The following is a 19,171-nucleotide window of genomic DNA, read 5'->3' on the forward strand; positions in this document are numbered from 1 at the left end:
TTAAGAGAATTGGGTAACAAATTTTTAATACTGGATGTTTCTTACATTATGTATGACATTAAATTTAGTTTCATACTTTTGTAGCCATTACTATGAATTCAAAAAAGAAGCATTGGCTTTTATTTTAATGTATCATTAATCAGTACAGGGAGCTGAGTAAGTAGAAATTGGAGCTAAATGTTGCACAGCCCACTCTAATGTTACATCCCTTCCTGCCTCTGGTCACACTGGTTTCTGCACTGAAAACTCACCTTCCCCATGAAGACTTCCTGATTAAGCCTCCATAGCCCCTGTTTTTTTCAGTCCCTCAGCATGGAGGTGTTCACACTGAGATCCTCTCTTACCCACTGGTGCTCAGTGGTGAGGAGGTGGGCCTTCCCACTGTGCTGTGGGCCTTCCAGGTGGGGAGATCATAAACTTTCCCCTCCTCCCTCTGGACCCTGTAATACCACTGCCAGAAACAATCTGTACCTCCAGTAGTTTCCCTGTAGGCTAAATAGAATATCAAGCCAAGCATCCAAATTGTTTTGAAATGAATTTTTTCAAATAGTTATTATAGAGCAGGTATAATGGGTGAAAGAGAACTGAAACTCACTTTATCATAATGAAAAAAATTCTGTTTAACCCAGCAGAAAAAGGACAGATCCTGCACACAAGAGTGCCACTTTGAACTCCACGAGAACTTATTTTATACAATACATTGTCTTCACAGTTCTGTGTGAGGACATGGCAGCATGATACAGTGACAAGAGCATAGGCTGGGAAATCAAGCAGACCTGGAAGTGAATGCAATCTCTGCTCTTTTCTAGCAGTGGCCTTTGGTTCAGTTACTTAACATTTCTCAGTGTTAGATTCCTTATTTTTAAAATAAGCCCTATAAGGTTTGGATCAGGTCGTTGTGAGAATTATGATAAGTTAATTTATATAAAGCTGCTTGCCCCAGGCAGAAACTCTGGGACTGCCAGTGTCCTCTTCTTGATCACTATACCCCTCTCCCCACACTTACAGATTCTTGGTAATCTGTATTCCCAAAATTAGGGGCAGAAAGTTTTGCAAAGGAGCTGGAGAAAGGAGTCAGAGAATTTTGTGATCTGTTAAAATTAATGTTGAAACAAAGAGATTATGGATTTTCTTAGTCTCCTTATAGCATCTATGTGGTAACATCACATGATGAATGTTTCATTATAGCATAACTCTATAGGAAAAGGAACCTTCTATTCAGCCCTCTATTCCTGGGGTCTAGTACATGTTCTAGAACATAATAGGTGCTACACCAACATTTGTTGAATGAGTGAATTAATTAATAAACTAGTACTAAAACCTACAAATCTATAGAACTGCTATTTAGAATCTTATAACACATCAAAAAATGTATTATTTCCATAAATCTGTCTTTGAAAAGAGGACTTAAACTTGTGAAACCTCCTTTATTATGGAATTCTACATGTGTAATTACTTAAGGATTATTATTGCTCTTCACATATCAGTGATTACAACTTGGTTATATGACAAAACCAGCCAAATTCAGTTGGCAAAGGTCATTTAAGGGATCTAAGTGGGTAATTTGTCTGGTGAGAGCCTAAATACTAATTGCTGTGATGGACGAATAAGGAACTAGATTATGTAAATTAAGGGAAAAAAACACAGGAATTTCTCATTCTGCTGCCTCCTCTCCATTTCCAGTTAAGCATAATGCTTAGGTAGGTAATACATTCTTGTGGCAAAAATTCATGTAGAGCAGTGTCTACAGTGAAATGCCTGTCCCCTGGCTCACCCTGGACCCCAGTGTCCTAGTTCTCAGTTCCCAGAGTTAATGGCTTCTTTTGGATACTTTCAGAGATACTTTTTTGCATAAACATGAATATAAGTATTAGTATACCTTTTTTATTCAAATGGTAGACTATTCCACACTTGCCACATCTTATTTTGTCCACTTAATAGTATATCTCAGATATTATTTTAATAAACACATGAGGATGAATCTGTCTCATTTTTCACTAGTGGCTGCATAGCAATCCATTAGATTGATGTACCAGAATTATTTACCCACTCCTCCATTGCTGGGTATTTAGGTTGTTTTCATTCTTCCCTATAGCCATACCTCAAGAATTATGTTTGTACATACTTTTTTTGAAGTGGGTATACAATATTAGTCCTGACCTTGTTCTTCTCAAGAAACCCTGATATAAATTTCTAAACCACCTACAAAATCAAACCCCAAACTAACATCCTTCTAGGAGAAAGGAATGAGTATTATGGCATGACTTCAGTTTTCCCTTGTTGAGTTCAGAGAATTTTTACCGGATTATAATTTACAGAAAACCTAGGCACCATTTAAACACAGCTCCTGAAAACCTAATAGGATGACTACTATTAAATACTATTATAAAATAATTGTGCTCAGGGTTTATTATGATGGTATTTTATGATGACGTTTTATATCTGTACAGTATTCAGACCCTAACATATTTTTAATACTAAAAACTGTTAATTTATTTACTGTGTCCCTTATTCTTTTTACAGTGTAGAAGAAAGTTTCAAGACTTTGTTTTGGTCTATATTTGGGTTGTCTGAAGTGACTTCTGTTGTGCTCAAATATGATCACAAATTCATAGAAAATATTGGATACGTTCTTTATGGAATATATAATGTAACTATGGTGGTAGTTTTACTCAACATGCTAATTGCTATGATTAATAGCTCATATCAAGAAATTGAGGTAAGCCTGCTTTCTATCCATGGTATCTTTGCCATCCTGTTCTAAGAGGAAACTCCATCTGCTTTTATGCCCTCTGGGGGAGCTCCAGCTCATGTAAACAAAGAGGCTTCTCCCCACACTGAGAGAACTTGAGCCTTTCTTGGTATTTGCTGCCTGGATAGATGGTCATACAGCTCCTAGGAACACAGTCGGGGCCCACATGAATTTACCATCACACTGCCTTCTCTCAGAGTACATTTCAGAAGTTTTTAAATCAGTGGCTGTAGGAAAATTATTCTCTCTGAAAGATTCTAGTAGAAGAATTTCTAGATGTCTGGCAGATACTGATAATGTTCTTTATCCAGCCAGAATCTTTAGTGTTCTGGAAGTCACTTTACTTTCTGTCTTGGATTGGTCTTGGCCAGGTTCCTTCCCTCATTGTATATATGTTTTCTTACGTCCTCCAGTTCAATGTTCAGTGTCTCTTTAGGGCTTTGCTGTTTTAAAGTCCACTGAGTCTCTTGGTGTGTTTTAGAAACACATAAGATGGTGTTCTCAAAGCAGAAGTTAAGTCCTCCAGAAATGAGACCCATGGTACTCAGAACACCTGCTTAGGTGTGCTAACGGCAGTCTGGGTGGGGTGAAATGGGAGCCAACTTCTTCAACCCCTGGGCCTCTCTTTCTTCCTCCTCTCCATTCTTTCTGCCTGTTGGGATGGTTCTGCCCATCCATCGGGCAGCAGTAAGGACAAAAGAGATAGAAGACAGGAATAGGCTACTGAGGGCCTTATGTGACATTTGAGGTCATATGACAGAGACATATACTCCAAAGTGCAACTCACCTGAGTGCTTTTTTATTTTTCCTTTGCCCTTGGAGTATAATATGATGTACAACCTGGCTTGGATGTGTCTAGGTGAGAAGGGAAGGTGAATAGAAAATGCTGAAAGTGCAGAATTGATGAGGGTGGTAGGGATGAATTAATCTTTTCATGTTTTGTTGTCCTTTGTTTTTGCTTTGGGTTTTTTTGGATGGAGGACAGGAAATTCTCAAATTTAGTGAATACAGACAGAGGCATATGGAAGAGAAAAAAAAATGAGTATCACCAGAGTGATACTCAGAATACTACGTAAGTCCATAGAAACTATATGCAGATACATGTATATAAGTTACTTACTCTTTCAAAAGCATAATTTAGCTTCATTGTAAGACCCTACTGGAATAAACTACTAAAATACTTAGTGTTTTAAATGAGTTCTTACTTCTTTTCTGTTTTTGTGACACAGGATGACAGTGACGTAGAATGGAAGTTTGCTCGCTCAAAACTTTGGTTATCTTACTTTGATGATGGAAAAACATTACCTCCACCCTTCAGTCTGGTTCCAAGTCCAAAGTCATTTGTTTATTTCATCATGCGGATCATTAATTTTTCCAAATGCAGAAGGAGACGGCTGCAGAAGGATATAGAAATGGGAATGGGTAACTCAAAGTCCAGGGTAGGTATTGAAAATTTACAAAGACCCTAAGATAAATGTTTTGTCTTTCTCCTTGTCTTTTGATGTTAGTTCAGTAATTTTTACATGTGAACTTAGATGATGTTGAAAGTTAACTGTCTATTCCATAGTCTTTCATAGACTAATACTTAATATTTTCATTGGTTTTCAAGAAGTCACTTAGTCTATGCCTTGCTTTTGGTCAAAATTTTATGTAAACTACCAGACTAAAAACAAGCAAAAATTTTTTCAAATTGTCAAAGTAAACAGAAAAGTTATTGTCTATTTTGTGCTCCATGCTTCTCAACTGTTGCTCCTCACATTTCCCTCTTGGTTGTGTATAGTTCACCACCACCATTTTCTTTTTATTTGTAGAAACCCTTTATTGGGCTAAATTATCTTTTTCTTTTAATGTTGTAAAATTAATACAAGCCTAAGAGCATCCTCAAATCTTAATAATAAATATCCCTTTTATAAATAATCAAGGATGGTTTGTCCTTTAGTTGTCCCAGTTGGGTCATACTTTTAACAAAAATGAGCTTCATGGTAACTTTATTATCATGAACTTAATGTTCAGAGAAAGTATTGGTATAGGAAACAGAAGGAGATTGGGCAGAACCTCACGTAATAGGGAGCAAGGAAGATAGGAGCAAATGTGTAGGGTTAAAATATAATTTTTACCTGAAGTTGGGGTAATGGTCTACAGCCATCACACCCTGGGAGCCCACAGATAACAATGCTATGTCCTTAAAGCACAGGCCTTCCTGAACAGAGGTAGGTATTTTTTCTCAGTTGAAGCTGGGGAAAAAAAGACTGGATTAGTGCAATTTAATTTCTCACTTTTTAAAATGGATGTGCATTCCCAAGGTTTGTAATATCCTGGCATCTTATTTCCTTAAGAAGAATTTCTTTATTATGATTTATTACATCTTATTTCTCTATTTCTTTTGAATTTTTTTTATTTGACCAGGATGTGGGCTCTTGTGGTTATGAGGTTGCAGGGCAGGGATTGGCTGTGCCGTCCCATGACTTCAGATAATGCCCTGTATGTATACAGTGAGAAGCAGTACAATGTAAGGAAGAGAGCTTCGGTGTTAGACCTGGATTTGAATTCTGATGCTTATGACTTATTTGCAAGTAACATGGGGAAGTCACTTCATCCTCTGAGCCTTAATTGTCTCATCTGAAAGAGAGAAAATTTCATAGGGTTATTGCAAGGATGGTCTGAGATGTACAAGTTACAGCCTGAACAAATGTCAGTGCCCTTCCTCATTCACAGTTTACAAAGTGCTTTGCTGTACATTTGAACCTCATGCAACACTGTGAGGTAGGTATTATTATTATTCCCATTTTATAGATAAGACAACTGAAGCTATAAAAGTAACTTGCTTACTCGAGGTCACAGGGTCTAGCCAGTGTGGGGTTGGTGCGTAATTGGAGTTTTCCAGCCTCAGACGCCTCACTCTTTTACTGCACCTAGCTGCCTCCTGTTCTGCGGCTGCTACACCTCCTCAGCAAGGCCTGTACCTTCTGCTGCAGAGTAGCCCATCTCTTCAAGGGGCCAGGCTCTCAGTATCCGTCCTGGGCAACTCCTGCTCCTGCTGAAATTGACTTTGTTTTGATGGCGCTTTGCTGCTCTCAGGATTTACTAACTGAAGCTTTGTTATTTAAAAAGGAAACCTCTCCAGCATGAGAAGTCGTTGTAGCTCCTGCACTTTAACTTCACACCTTAAAGTTTTCTTTCTATGGACAATTGATCTTACTGACATTATTCCTGACACCATCATAATGTAGAAGGGGACAGATTTGAACTCAGCTTAAGAAGAGCATATCCAGATGGCTTGTGGCTACCTAGACCCCCATAAAGGAAAGGCAGCTTGCTCAGAGCAAAGCAAAGGGAGCAGAAGTGCTCCAAGTCAGGTGCCCTGTCCTCTGCACTGGCAGGAAGAATAGCTTTCTTCAGAAAGGCTGCTGGAAATAGAAGGAAGGTGGGGCTGACTCTCAGGAGCCACTCTCCTTTGGCTTCCCAGTCTTACCATATCTGGTTAAAAACTGCCGTTTCAATTTTATTTTTCAAATTTTACATGGAGCTGCTTAAATCTCTTCAGCCTTATTCATATTCACAAATACTCTCTGTGTACTGAATTTAGTAAAATTTTGGAGAAATCATGTTTCTGTTTCTGTTTTAGAAGAGAGGAAGGAGCCTCAAGAAATCTTTGCCAAACTGTTCAGCTAACCTCAGTCAACAATCAGATACTGACCTCCAGTGACAAAACGGAGAATTAACTCTGTTGGCCAAAATATTTTCCTGGCATGATTTTGAGAACAGGCCAGGATGGCCCTTGCCTATAGGTGCCACTTCCTTCCTCCCTAGATCCCACGCCTACCTGAGTTGTGATGGTGGGAAGTCGGGTAGTGTGGTGAATACATATTTTTGGGTAGGGGGCCCTGCCTTTGAATCAGACTTCATAGGTAAGCAGCTTGCCTGAAAATAAGAGGGAGGCCCTGCTCTTGCATGGGGGTAAACAGTAGTGGTACACTTATGTTGCTTCCTGTTCTACCCACTGAAAAATTAAACCTTAAAATAGAGAGCAAAGAAAAAGAAAACCAAAATTCTTTAGCCCAAGTCTCTCCGAAATCGTGAACCTGGCTCAGCATAATGCCAAGGTACTTAGGAAGACTTGTTATTTTGGCTCATATAATGTTACAAAATACGAAATGATACCATCCAAACTGGTGGTGTATTTCTGTTCAACTATAGGAGAGGAACATAGGCTCAGAAGCAGATAGATTCGCTTCTATACAACTTCACCTTCTAGATGTCGTGGATACATTTCAATAAGTATGCAAGGTCCCCAGGAACAATTATGTTCGGCACAAGCTAAGTTTTTAAAACACTTTTTCAATTACACTGTTTTACTACCGTACATCTTGCCAGCATTTTGACACAGGTGGGCATGTTGCTCACATTAATTTTTATTTTTGGAAATATATTAAATCACTTACAAAATTCAACTTCCACAAAATGTTCCTTGGAAATGTGGACTTCAGAAATGTAATCAAGGAGAATAAAGTAATTATTTATTTTTGATTTCCAAATAAAAAATGTATTCTAATTTACTAGGTTAATTGTATTTTTTCCTAGTTAAACCTCTTCACTCAGTCTAACTCAAGAGTTTTTGAGTCACACAGTTTTAACAGCATTCTCAATCAGCCGACACGTTACCAGGTAAGCGTTATTAGACATACCTCTTTATCTGTATATAATTCCATATATGTTCTCTGTGTTCATGTGTGTGTATGTGGGTGTCTGAGTAGAGAGTAGAATTATATTCTTTTGGTGGACTATGAGGGAGGAACAAAACTAAGAAACTAGTATCTTAATTGGAGGGGCCTTAGGAAATCAGAGTCCAAGTCCTTCAATTTTTTGTAGAGGAAGAAAATTACTTGGCAATATTGAAAGCAAAGAATTGCCACAATTTCCAAAGAACACTTTCACGTACCTTGAGCTGGAGAAACCAGGGGGACAAATGGGATATTAGGAGAATAATCCTCTTGCAGTATGAAGACTTGATACATTTCTCCAAGTAATTCATTGTCAAATAGATTCTCAGGCTATCCTGTTTCATCAATACTACTTTAAAATATCTTTTGCATTGTGATGTTGGATGTAACATTTGAACACTATTTTCCACCTCAGAAGAGGTTATATAATCCTCTGTTTTCTATCTGGTTGATCATTTTGGATGTCAAATCTTTAGATTCCTGATATGTACAAGATCACAAGAATGTGGATCAAGTGATTTATAATGACGAGTGATGTCAGTTAATGGGTATAATTGTCTTCTTCACACAGTTCTCTTGGACGCTGCAAATTCTGCAAAATTTCTTGGCACACTGAGTGTCAAAACCTTACTTTTAATCGATACATTATATTCCATGATGTGGCTGTATTTAATGTATCAGTCTTCTACTGATGGAAGTATGGCTCTCAAAAAGTGACAGAGAAAAAGAAACTGAGGGGAAAAGTCTTAGTTAGCTCTCAAAATTTGCACACCAGTCAAATGTCATAGAAATGCCTTGCTTACATTTAGATGAAATGTCTTTATTATGAACTCTGTGAGTGATAATAACAGTTGGTTTAGTTGTCATGGATTTTTGTTTCATGCAGTATGAAGTATGACTTACCTTAAAGAAATTCCAGATCTTAATTGGCTAAATGGGGACTTTTCCTTCAGTGTGGTGACCTTTGGGATATACTAGTTTTGATGTGCTACCACAGCTTTGCATATTTTAGGAAAATCTCTAAAAAATTACTTTTATAATTAGTATATATGTCACAATTTTTGCTTTATTTTTTCTCATTACTGAACTCAGCTCATTATTCACCCTATTAATAAGAATCAATGCCTTGTGACTTTATATTTTCTTCTAAAATAGTCACATCCACATGTCAAAATTCATCAAGGTACATACTAAGATTTGTGCATTTTAATGCATGTACCTCAATTAAAAAAAAAGTTGTATCCACCTTCAAAAACCCAGGGCTATCACCAATCAGTTCACCTTGTGTGTTTTGCACCCAAATGAGTGTTTCCTCTCTAATACAATTACTTCAAAGACAGAGATTCCAATGTGCCTCCAGGTGCAACAGAGGAAGAGTTTCAAAAATGCTTTCATTGATGGCAGTATTATTTATATTTACACTGATTACTACTAGCATGTTGAGGTAATTTTTGTTATGTGTGTAATGAAGTTGTTGAAAAGCTAGGGATGATTTTTCTGGAGAACATAGACTTGGAGGGATAGCTATGATTGAATTCTGCTGATGAATATTTGTGCTAGTTCAAGTTAAAAGTACATAGATATGCTAAGGTGTCATGGGAACTTTTTGTAAGATCCCACAGAAGTTGGGCTGTAGTTTCTTGGGTCTTATTCACTCTGGTGTCTTTGTGGCAGCTCTGCTTTAACAGCTGTCTTTGGCTTGGGAACACCTTTGGCCCAGATAGTGTTGGGCCATCTTTGACTACCTTGGGACTATCTTTGGCCCATATGGTGGTATCCAGCCCAATCCATGAAGGCTACTGTAACTGGCTTGGTTTTACTGGAAGAACATAGCGATTTTTCTCTAGCGGAGGCTTGTATGAGGCATTCACATTAAGTTCCACTCACAGTGAGCTTCAGGAGACATTCAGGACACCCTTGATTATGCATGGTCCCAGGTTAGGACACAGATATACAGTCCATGCCTTCAAAGATCTCTCACCTGAAATGGAAGGGCAGCACTGAGGTGGGGAGTAAGGGAAGAAAAGAAAGTAGGTGAACATTCACACAACCCTGTGATATGGCTGTGTTAGGGGAGGCATTGTGTATTTTCCTCGTTTTGTCCCCCACCACAACAAAGAATTGAAGAACAGAGACATGGTAATGAAGCAGGGTACAAGTTTCATTTGGAGTTACTTGAAGAGAGAAAAAGTACGGACAACCTCAGGGAGGAGAGGCACCTTGAAAGGTTTAGGATTTATTTAAAGAAATCAAGTGCAACTTGGAGAAAGGGGAGTGTGAGCTACTTCATAGAAGAGGTGTGCTGAAAGGTTGAGATAAAGTTTTAAGGCTATGCACTTAGAAAGTGCGGGCGACCTCAGAGAGAGGAGCGCACTGAAAGGTTTAGGGTCTGGGGTTTTAAAGGTGGTTGAGGATTTTCAGGGAAGTGACAGAGGGCCAGGTGTGTACCTGCCAAATGGTCTCAGAATGTTCATCTTTGATAAGACATTAAGTTTCTTCTTTTTTTACTTAACACAAGAAATATACTGCTTTGATTCCTTTCCAGGATATCAGCTTCTGTCTGGAAGCATATCAATCAAGACTGTCTGCCTTGCCTCCAATGTGGGCTGAACCACCATCCATTTGATTAAAATGCAGTCTTAGCTTTAAGATAGAATTTTTCCTGAATAAGCTGGGCCTTTTAGCAGGTGCTAAAGTACATGTTCTAATTGACACAGTGAAACATAGGCTATGCTGAGATACTTTTCTTTATCTGGAGAGTATTCAAACTTCTAGGTCAAGTTGCTCCTGGCCTTCAAGCTTTCTATTTTTTAACTGGTTAACTCTTTGAGTCCCTTCTAGTGGGCTTATGGGCCTTAATGTCTTTCCACCCCTCTCATATCTGTTTTCCTGCCTAACAGCTGTGCAGTATAGGTGAAATATAAATAAAATGGTATGGAAACTTGGGGAAACCTCAAGGAGGAGAACATTTGAAAGACAATCAAGCAGAGGAAAAAATGAATTTAAATTCTCTGTTTCTTTAGAGAACAGAACTTGAGCCAGTGGTTAGAAGGTATAGTGAAATGGATTTTGGCACAATTTGTATTGTTTCTTTTATAGCTACAGTTATCGAATAATAGATTTCAGCAGCTGTTTGGGAAGAGCACGCTCTCAATCATGGATGTTTATTCAGAGACTGTGCAATGGTGATCTGTCAGGGCATCTCATAATGAGTCATGAACATCTGAAAGATACGTAACTTCCAAGGTCCCTCCCCTCTCTAAAGTTCTACTCTCTACTTCTAGTTCTTTAAGTTGGCCCAAATCAGTCTCATTACCTTACATTTATACTTTGTAGATTCTTCATATTCATATTATAGGACCTACTGATGATAGTCAAATTTGGCTTCTCTGGAGTATTAAATGAGAAAAGGAATGTTAAAGTACCCAAAAGAGTACTTAGCAATTGTTAGTTGAATTTGAATGAGTAAAAAATGAGCAAGTGAAAAGAAAAGCTTTGATACTATTAGGGAAGGAAGGACTGGCCCACATATCCAAGCACCACATCTCAGTCCTTTTCCCAGTCTTAATGGCTGAGAAGTGAATTTAGATTTGTTTGCAAAAGGTAGTGTTTAGGTAACTACCAAGCAAGCTTGCCATACCATGGACAGAGAAAATCCATAGACACTCTACAAAGCCACTCTGTCTACCTTAAAGAATGATTCACTGTATCATACAAAGAAATCTAAAGAATTATTGGGGGTTTGTGGAATGTGGAAGTTAAGCTCTAGACTTCTAGTGCATTAGTTAGCAATTTGACCAAGAAGGGGAAAAGATGAATCTGTTATTGGTCAATTAAATTTTTGGTACTGGTTTTGATTAAAGAATCAGTTGGAAATTTAGTTAATGGTAATGTTATTCATCTCATAAGTTTCATGATCCTTGCTTATAGCACCATCATTATGAAGAACAGCTTATCAAGATTTGCTTTACAGAAGCATAAATGATAATGAGAGAATAATAGTTAGATTAATTGAGTACCTACTATTTACCTGTATTATAAATAATTTACCTACATTTATATAATTTGCCTGTATTATATCTTTTACAAGTAAGATTCTAACATTTCCATTATATAGAGTAGGTCACCAACGTTCTACAGTTTGTAAATAATGGAGTCACATTCAAATCCAGGTGATTTGTGCTTGCAGCCTGCTTTCTTAATGGCTAAGCAGTACCGCCTAAGATTCACCATACAGGCTACCTAATAGAGTACAAATGGCTAACTTTGCCCCTTCTCTGAGCTGCCTGTCATTTTGGAATTCACATGAGTTATCTTTCCAGCATGAACTAAGGATGAACTATTACCTGTGAAAATAGTGATTTCAGCCCAACATCAGATGTCTTCTTGCCTTATTGAGAAGCTCAAATTTAGTGCAGTGGTGACTAAGTATATTTAAGTAATAAATATTAAGGGGAAAATTTTTGTGGGATGTATGGGAAGCTTAAAACACACTGAATATTGAAGGGAAAGAATTTAAGCCTGTACCCATAACCATAATTTTCCTTGTAGTTTAAAGATGAAATGAAGATGAATATGCTTACATATTTGTTTAATCCCTTCAATGAGGGACTTTAATCTGAGTTGCTTTGTACAAGATGTTTCTAGGGAACCTGAATTCCATGTGAACTTTAAAACTATATTTTATTTTCCTATCATCTTCCTTTCTGGCAGTAAATGTAAGTTTTCATGGATGTTTTGTAAGCATAGTTTTGGATAATGTTAAGTAATATTTTACAGAATATGGTATTAAGGAATGTGGGTAGTGATATCTTAGTCTTGAAACTTTATAAACAATATTTACAAGAACTAAGTTTTTCAAAGCAGGAGCTAGGCTTTTATATGCATTTAATTATATAACCTGCACAATCCTTTAAGAGTATTTATTGCCCCTATTTTATAGATGAGAAAATGGGAGCTTAGATAATTTAAGCACCTTAAGTTCAGTTAATAAAGGGCAAATTCAGAGATTTAAAAAAAAAATTTTACTACAAACCCATTCTGCTTCACCTAAATTTTTAAGCAGTTTTATTTTTTGTATAGATAGGGTTTCTGAATAATACATTTCTGATTGATTCTAAACAAGACCCTTATAATCCCTGAGTTATTCTCAGTTTCTCTATCAGCTAAAGTTTTTATAAGGTATAGGGTTACATTCATTACAACCCCATTCATGTAAAAAGTTGTAAAATGTCTTAATAGTCAGATTTATCAATCCTTTCCTCTAGGTTATCCTTTCCTTTATCTTTTCCAAGAAATATTTCCCTATTCATTTCAAAATTTTGCTTTTCACGTTTATATCTTTTGTACATTTGACTTTTTAAAAAGTATTTTATATATAATGTGAGGTAGAGATCTAATTAGAACTTTTCCATATGGATAGTATGTTGTCTCACCACTATTTGGTAGTCTTCTCTTTCCCACCAATTTGTGTAACTGTCTTTCAAGCTGCTTTTAACTGATACATATTTCTTTGTATTTTCTTTCTATAAGAATCTGCCTTCACTGTCCCCTAAATTTAATTAGATCCCTGACATGTTCCATCATCATAGTGAATGTTTCCAGTGAAATTTCCTGGTGTAGGAACTGTGTTCACTGTTGCTTCCCCAGCACCTAGTATGGTACCTGCCTCAGAGTTGGCTTTCAGTAAACATTTGGTGAATGAATGAATTAGTCCACCAAGATCTACCCTGAGTCTTCCCTGGGGTCTAGATTCCACAGAATTCAATAGGTTTTCTATTTTACTGTAACTGGAAAAATCGACTTTTCCTTCTCAATAGCCTGAGCTTCCTCCAGAAATTTTGAATAATCCTAGACTTTTCCCTTTTACTGACTTTGACATCTAATGGGTTACTTAGCTTCATTAATTTCTGCTTCTTTAAAATTGACATGTACTTTCCATTCCGACTATACCTTCATTTTAGCTCAAGCCTTTTTTCCCCTTTTCTTTATTATATATTTTTAATGTGATATTGATATATGCATACGAATGTGCATAACACATAATAAATTATAATCACAGGCATATCTCCGAAGCCCCCAGTTGCCTGAAAATGGTAACATTATCTTTTCATTGCCTCTAGTTGGCTGCTGCTCTCTAGCCCAACCCCTTGCCTCCTCCTAAGGGGTAATTGCTATCCAGAAGTTTCTCATTCTGTTGCTCTAGTTTTCTTTTCAAATATAGGCTTATTGCATATAGAGATAGTCCTAAAAAGCATTATGTAGACTTACTTGTTATTGAGCTTTATAAGAATAGTTTCATGCTTGTGAAGTCCACAAGTTGAATTTTTCATTCAACATTTATGCTTCTAAGATCTAGCTGTACTGCTGTGACTATGGCTTACTAACTTCATTAATTAATTTCATTAATGAACACCACGGCATTACACTGTATGGTATACCATACTTTGTCTTTTTTCCCCTTGATATTTGTTTAGATTGTTTCCAGTTTTGTTTTGCCTTTCTTTTTCTGTTTTGGACAAGATTGCTATAAACGTTGTTGTTTCTGTCTTTTGTTCCACATAGTAAACTTTCTCTGAGCTCTGTACATAAGAGTGGATTCTCTGGTGAAAGCGTATGCAAATGTCATCTTTAAAAAATAATGCCAAATTGCTTTTCCAAGCTGTCTATTTATACTCATGCCTATACAGTGTAATAGTTTCCATTGATTCATGTCCTTTCCAACACTTGGCATTATAAGATTTATTTTTTGCTTTTTAGATCTAAAATTATATCTCCTTTTAATTGCAATATGTATTTTCCAAGAAAAGTGTTTGAGGTTGTTTTATGTGTTTGTTGACCATTCATATTCCCATTTCTGTGCAATGTCTGTCTTTGCCCGTTTTTTTTTCTATTGGGTTAATTGAGTTTTTCTTATTGAATTAAATTTCCTCATGTATTTTGGATCCACATTCTTCATCAGTTATAAGTTTTGCCAATATTTTCTCCCAGTATGTAGCTTGCCTTCTCACTTTCCGTATGGTATCGTTATAAATAGAAGTTTCAATGACATTTTAATTGTAATGAAGTTGAATTTATTGATCTGTTCTACTGTAATTAGAATTTTTATCTTGTTTTAAAAACATCCAGCTCTATACTGAACTTATATCTTCTCCTTTACTTTCTTTTAAATTATTTAAAAGGTTTGTCTTTCATATTTCAGATGCATGTGGAATTAATTTTTGTGTGCATGGTATGAAGTAGGGCTCTAATTTTTTCCATGTGGTTAACAATTATCCTATAAGAGCATTTGTTTAGACTGAAATATATTCACAATATATATTGCTACAAGAAGAAAGCATATACTATAATAGAATATATGGTATTTAGAAAACATAAAATGTAATACATAGTAATTAGTATATATGCAATTGAAAAAAAAGATATTGGCACCAAAATGACAACAGTGATTATTTTTGGATAGTGAGATAATTGATGACTTCATTTATTTCTTTTGTTCTTCTCTGTATTTTCCAAATTCTCTGTATTGAACATATAGTCATATACTTTTTTAAACAGTGAGAAATAAGGTAGTATCTATACATGATAATGTAGTATCGACATACCTTAAAAAGAAATCATTAGTTGAAAGAAACTGCGAATTGAAATCTTCCAACTTTTTTAAAGCTTCTTCCATTGGAGTTGAGGGGAATGGGGATTATGCAGTTAAGACTCAGTAGTAGGTGAAAAAGGATTAAGCTCTGAAATCTGGCTGATACTTCTATGAATAGTTATATAAAATTTCTCTCCCCTGAATTGTGCTTGCTTTACAGGTATGTAGGGCTCTTTGGAGAATAGATCCAGTTTATTTATGTGTATCATTGGTGATATAGTCATTTCTTTTTATCCAACAGCAGATAATGAAAAGACTTATAAAGCGGTATGTTCTGAAAGCACAAGTAGACAAAGAAAATGATGAAGTTAATGAAGGTAAGCATCTCCAACTTGAGAAACATCCTTTTACAACTAACTTAATGAACTTGAAGAACTTCATATTGAAGGACACTAAAAATATGGTCTCAGGTAACAGTTTGGATTCCTCTAAGACTGACAGGAGACCCTTATGTTACACTTCTAAAACTCAGTCTTTTTAAAGAAACATTTATTGAAAGTGTCAATCAGAGACAATTTATATCTACCCAGAATGCCCTGGTGCTTAGAATGTAAAGGCTGACATCTTTCTGGGAGTTTAAAAATATTTACTTTCTTGTCTAGAGAAAGATTTCAAAACCATTTTTCTCATCTGGGAGTTTCTCTTTTGCCCCTCATTTTCCCCTTTGGCTCCTTACTTAAATGTGCCTATTTTTCTAGGCATTTCCTAGGCAGGGCATCTGTCTGGACTATAAAAATTTTTCCATCAGGGGCTTGGAGGTAGACCAAAGCACCAGTCCAAAGTTGGAAAAAAATGATCCTGGGAGAAATGTTGCCCTAAAAACGTAATCCACAGTTTCCAACACCAATGAGATGCTGCTGGGTTCTCTCTGCACTGATGAGAAAGAGCTAAACTAAATGAAACTGTTGATGGGTTTGAAGCCATTGCTTAATTAATACAAGGAATCTCTTACAAACCTGAATCAATCCAATGGTATATGTATGTAAAAAAGATATCTATGAATGCATGATTGAGCACCAGCAAAAATCCACTTGTGGCGACCTAGACACATCTCAGGGAGAAAGGCTGAGAAAGCAGAAATCTGATCAGTTGTACCATAACCTCTTTGGAAAAAAAAAACCTAACTGGGAGATTCAAGATGGTGGCATGAGAGGTGAGACGGAGAATTCCTCCGCAAACCACAATAGTATGAAAATATAGTTAATTGCTACAACTAACCCTAAAACAGCAACAAGAAAGAAGGCTGAACCAGACTGCATGCAGACCTCACGAACAGAGCAGACCTCACGAACACAGGGTAACATATGAAAATCTTTATCAGGTGGGACCCAAGCCCTTCCCCACCCCCAGCTCACCAGCGGGAGGAAGAGAAAGAGAGCGGGGGAGTGGGTAGAAGCCCAGAACTGCTCAACACTGAGCCCTGGAGGTCTGCTTTGGGAGCAGAAACCTACACTTTGTGGTGCTCTGGACACTGGGGAGCTCAGACAGAAGGAGTGCTTGAGAGACAGATTGTGGCCATTTGTGGAGGAGGGGATCCACACACAGCCACATTGGGGCAAAGGAAAGGTAGGCAGTTTGAGAGGCTTCTTAGCAGTGAGAGGGCTGCTGAAGGAGTGGGGTTTGCATGGAGCTCACTGCACCGGGAGGGGAGAGCTGGACAAGGTTGTCTGGGCGCACTCTGCCCAGCTGATTAGGAACGTTGAAGAGCTTCAGGTGCCCAATCCCCCTGGCTGCCTACTCAGCTCCAAGGCCCCCCACTTTGACACACAGCCTGCCGCGCCTTCCTCCTAGACTACCCGCACCGGTTTGCAAACTGGCAATCACCGCACTGGCTACAGGCCAGCCAGAAGGAGGTTCAGCCTACAACAGCTATAGATGCAAAGCACAGAGGCTTACACCTGTGTGCTTGGCCCACTGGCTCTGACACTTGAGACAGGCACCACAGATGGGAATCAGGTAACAGATCTTTCCTCTCCCCAGGCAACAGCTCCACTCCTCTGTGAACACTAGCTTCACTCTAGGGGCTGAGCAGCTCTAGAGACTGGAGCTTCTGGGTACTAGTGGGCACCACACAGAAATATGAAACATCAAAAGAACATGGTTCAAACCAAAATCTCACAAACCCCCAAAAAAGGGCCTAATGAAACCGAACTCACCAATTTGCCTGAAAGAGAGTTCAAAATAAAAATCATAAACATGCTTATGGAGGTATAGAAAAATATTCAAGAACTCAGAAATGAATTTAAATTGGAGATTCAATCATTAAGAAATTCCATATCTGAAATGAAACATACAATGGAGGGATTTAAAAGCAGATTAGGTGTAGTAGAAGAGACGGTAAATGGAATAGAAATTAGAGAAGAGGAATACAAAGAAGCTGAGGCACAAAGAGGAAAAAGAATCTCTAAGAATGAAAGAATATTGAGAGAACTGTGTGACCAATCCAAACAAAACAATATTCATATTATAGGGGTAACCAGAAGAAGAAGAAGAGAGAAAAAGGGATAGAAAGTGTCATTGAGGAGATCATTACTGAAAACTTCCCCAATCTGGGGAAGGAGATAGTCTCTCAAGCCATCTCGGTGCACAGATCTCCCAACACAAGGGACCCAAGGAAGACAACATCAAGACATATAATAATTAAAATGGCAAAGATCAAGGATAATGACAGACATTTAAAAGCAGATAGAGAAAAAACATCACATACAAAGGAAAACACATCAGGCTATCATCAGATTTCTCAACAGAAACCTTACAGGCCACAAGGGAGTGGCATGACACATTTAATGCAATGAAGCGGAAGGGTCTTGAACCAAGAATACTATACCTAGCAAGGTTATCATTTAAATTTGAAGGAGGGGGGATTAAACAATTTTCAGATAAGAAAAAATTGAGAGAATTTACCTCCCACAAACCACCTCTACAGTGCATTTTGGAGGGACTCCTATAAGTGGAAGTATTCCTAAGGCTAAATAGATGTCACCAAAGGGATAGACAAAGAGCACAGAATATGATTCAGAACATACAAAGAATGGAGGAGGAAGAAAAAAGAGGAAAAAAATAAAAGAAGAACCTTTAGGTTGTGTTTGTAATAGCATGAAGTGAGTTAAATTAGACTGTTAGATAGTAAGGGAATAACCCTTGAACGTTTGGTACCATGAATCTAAAGCCTGCAATGGCAATAAGTACATAACTCTCGATAACCACCCTAAATGTAAATGGTCTGAATTCACCAATCAAAAGACATAGAGTCACTGAATGGATTAAAAAACAAGACCCATCTATATGCTGCCTACAAGAGACTCACTTCAAACCCAAAGACATACACTGACTGAAAGTAAAGGGATGGAAAAAGATATTTCATGCAACTAACAGGGAGAAAAAAGCAGGAGTTGTACTACTTATATCAGACAAAATATACTTCAAAACAAAGAAAGTCACAAGAGACAAAGACATTACATAATGATAACAGGATCAGTCCAACAAGAGGATATAACTATTATAAATATCTATGCGCCCAACATAGGATCACCTACATGTGTGAAACAAATACTAACAGAATTAAAGAGGGAAATAGAATGCAATGCATTCATTCTAGGAGACTTCAACACACCACTCACCCCAAAGGACAGATCCACCAGACAGAAAATAAGTAAAGAGACAGAGGCCCTGAACAATGTATTAGAACAGATGGACCTAATGGACATCTACAGAACACTTCATCCAAAATCAAGAGAATACACATTCATCTCAAGTGCACATGGAACATTTTCAAGAATAGATCATATACTAGGCCACAAAAAGAGCCTCAGTAAATTCAAAAAAGATTGAAATTGTACCAACCAACTTATCAGATCACAAAGTATGAAACTAGAAATAAATTACACAAAGAAAACAAAAAAGCCCCAAAACACATGAAGGCTTAATAACATGCTCCTAAATAATCAATGGATCAATGACCAAATAAAAACAGAGATCAAGCAATATATGGAGACAAATGACAACAATAATTCAGCAACACAAAATCTGTGGGACACAGCAAAGGCC

General features: G+C 37.3%; 1 protein-coding gene across 6 annotated transcripts in view; it reads left to right on the top strand.

The window, feature by feature from the left end:
- Positions 1-19,171, top strand: part of TRPC3 (transient receptor potential cation channel subfamily C member 3) — a 71,739-nt gene that overhangs the window by 37,666 nt on the left and 14,902 nt on the right. For 2 of the 6 annotated variants that reach the window (XM_017665307.3, XM_037001023.2), the window contains exons 8-12: positions 2,524-2,719; positions 3,982-4,191; positions 5,468-5,515; positions 7,334-7,417; positions 15,366-15,441. In XM_017665307.3, coding sequence (XP_017520796.3) covers positions 2,524-2,719; positions 3,982-4,191; positions 5,468-5,515; positions 7,334-7,417; positions 15,366-15,441 — 614 coding nt within the window. The remainder of the gene's footprint in view (positions 1-2,523; positions 2,720-3,981; positions 4,192-5,467; positions 5,516-7,333; positions 7,418-15,365; positions 15,442-19,171) is intronic. The other 4 variants (XM_073237093.1, XM_073237094.1, XM_017665308.3 and 1 more) reach the window with 4 other exon arrangements.

Source organism: Manis javanica, chromosome 5 (assembly GCF_040802235.1).
Source record: "Manis javanica isolate MJ-LG chromosome 5, MJ_LKY, whole genome shotgun sequence".
NCBI lineage: Eukaryota > Metazoa > Chordata > Mammalia > Pholidota > Manidae > Manis > Manis javanica.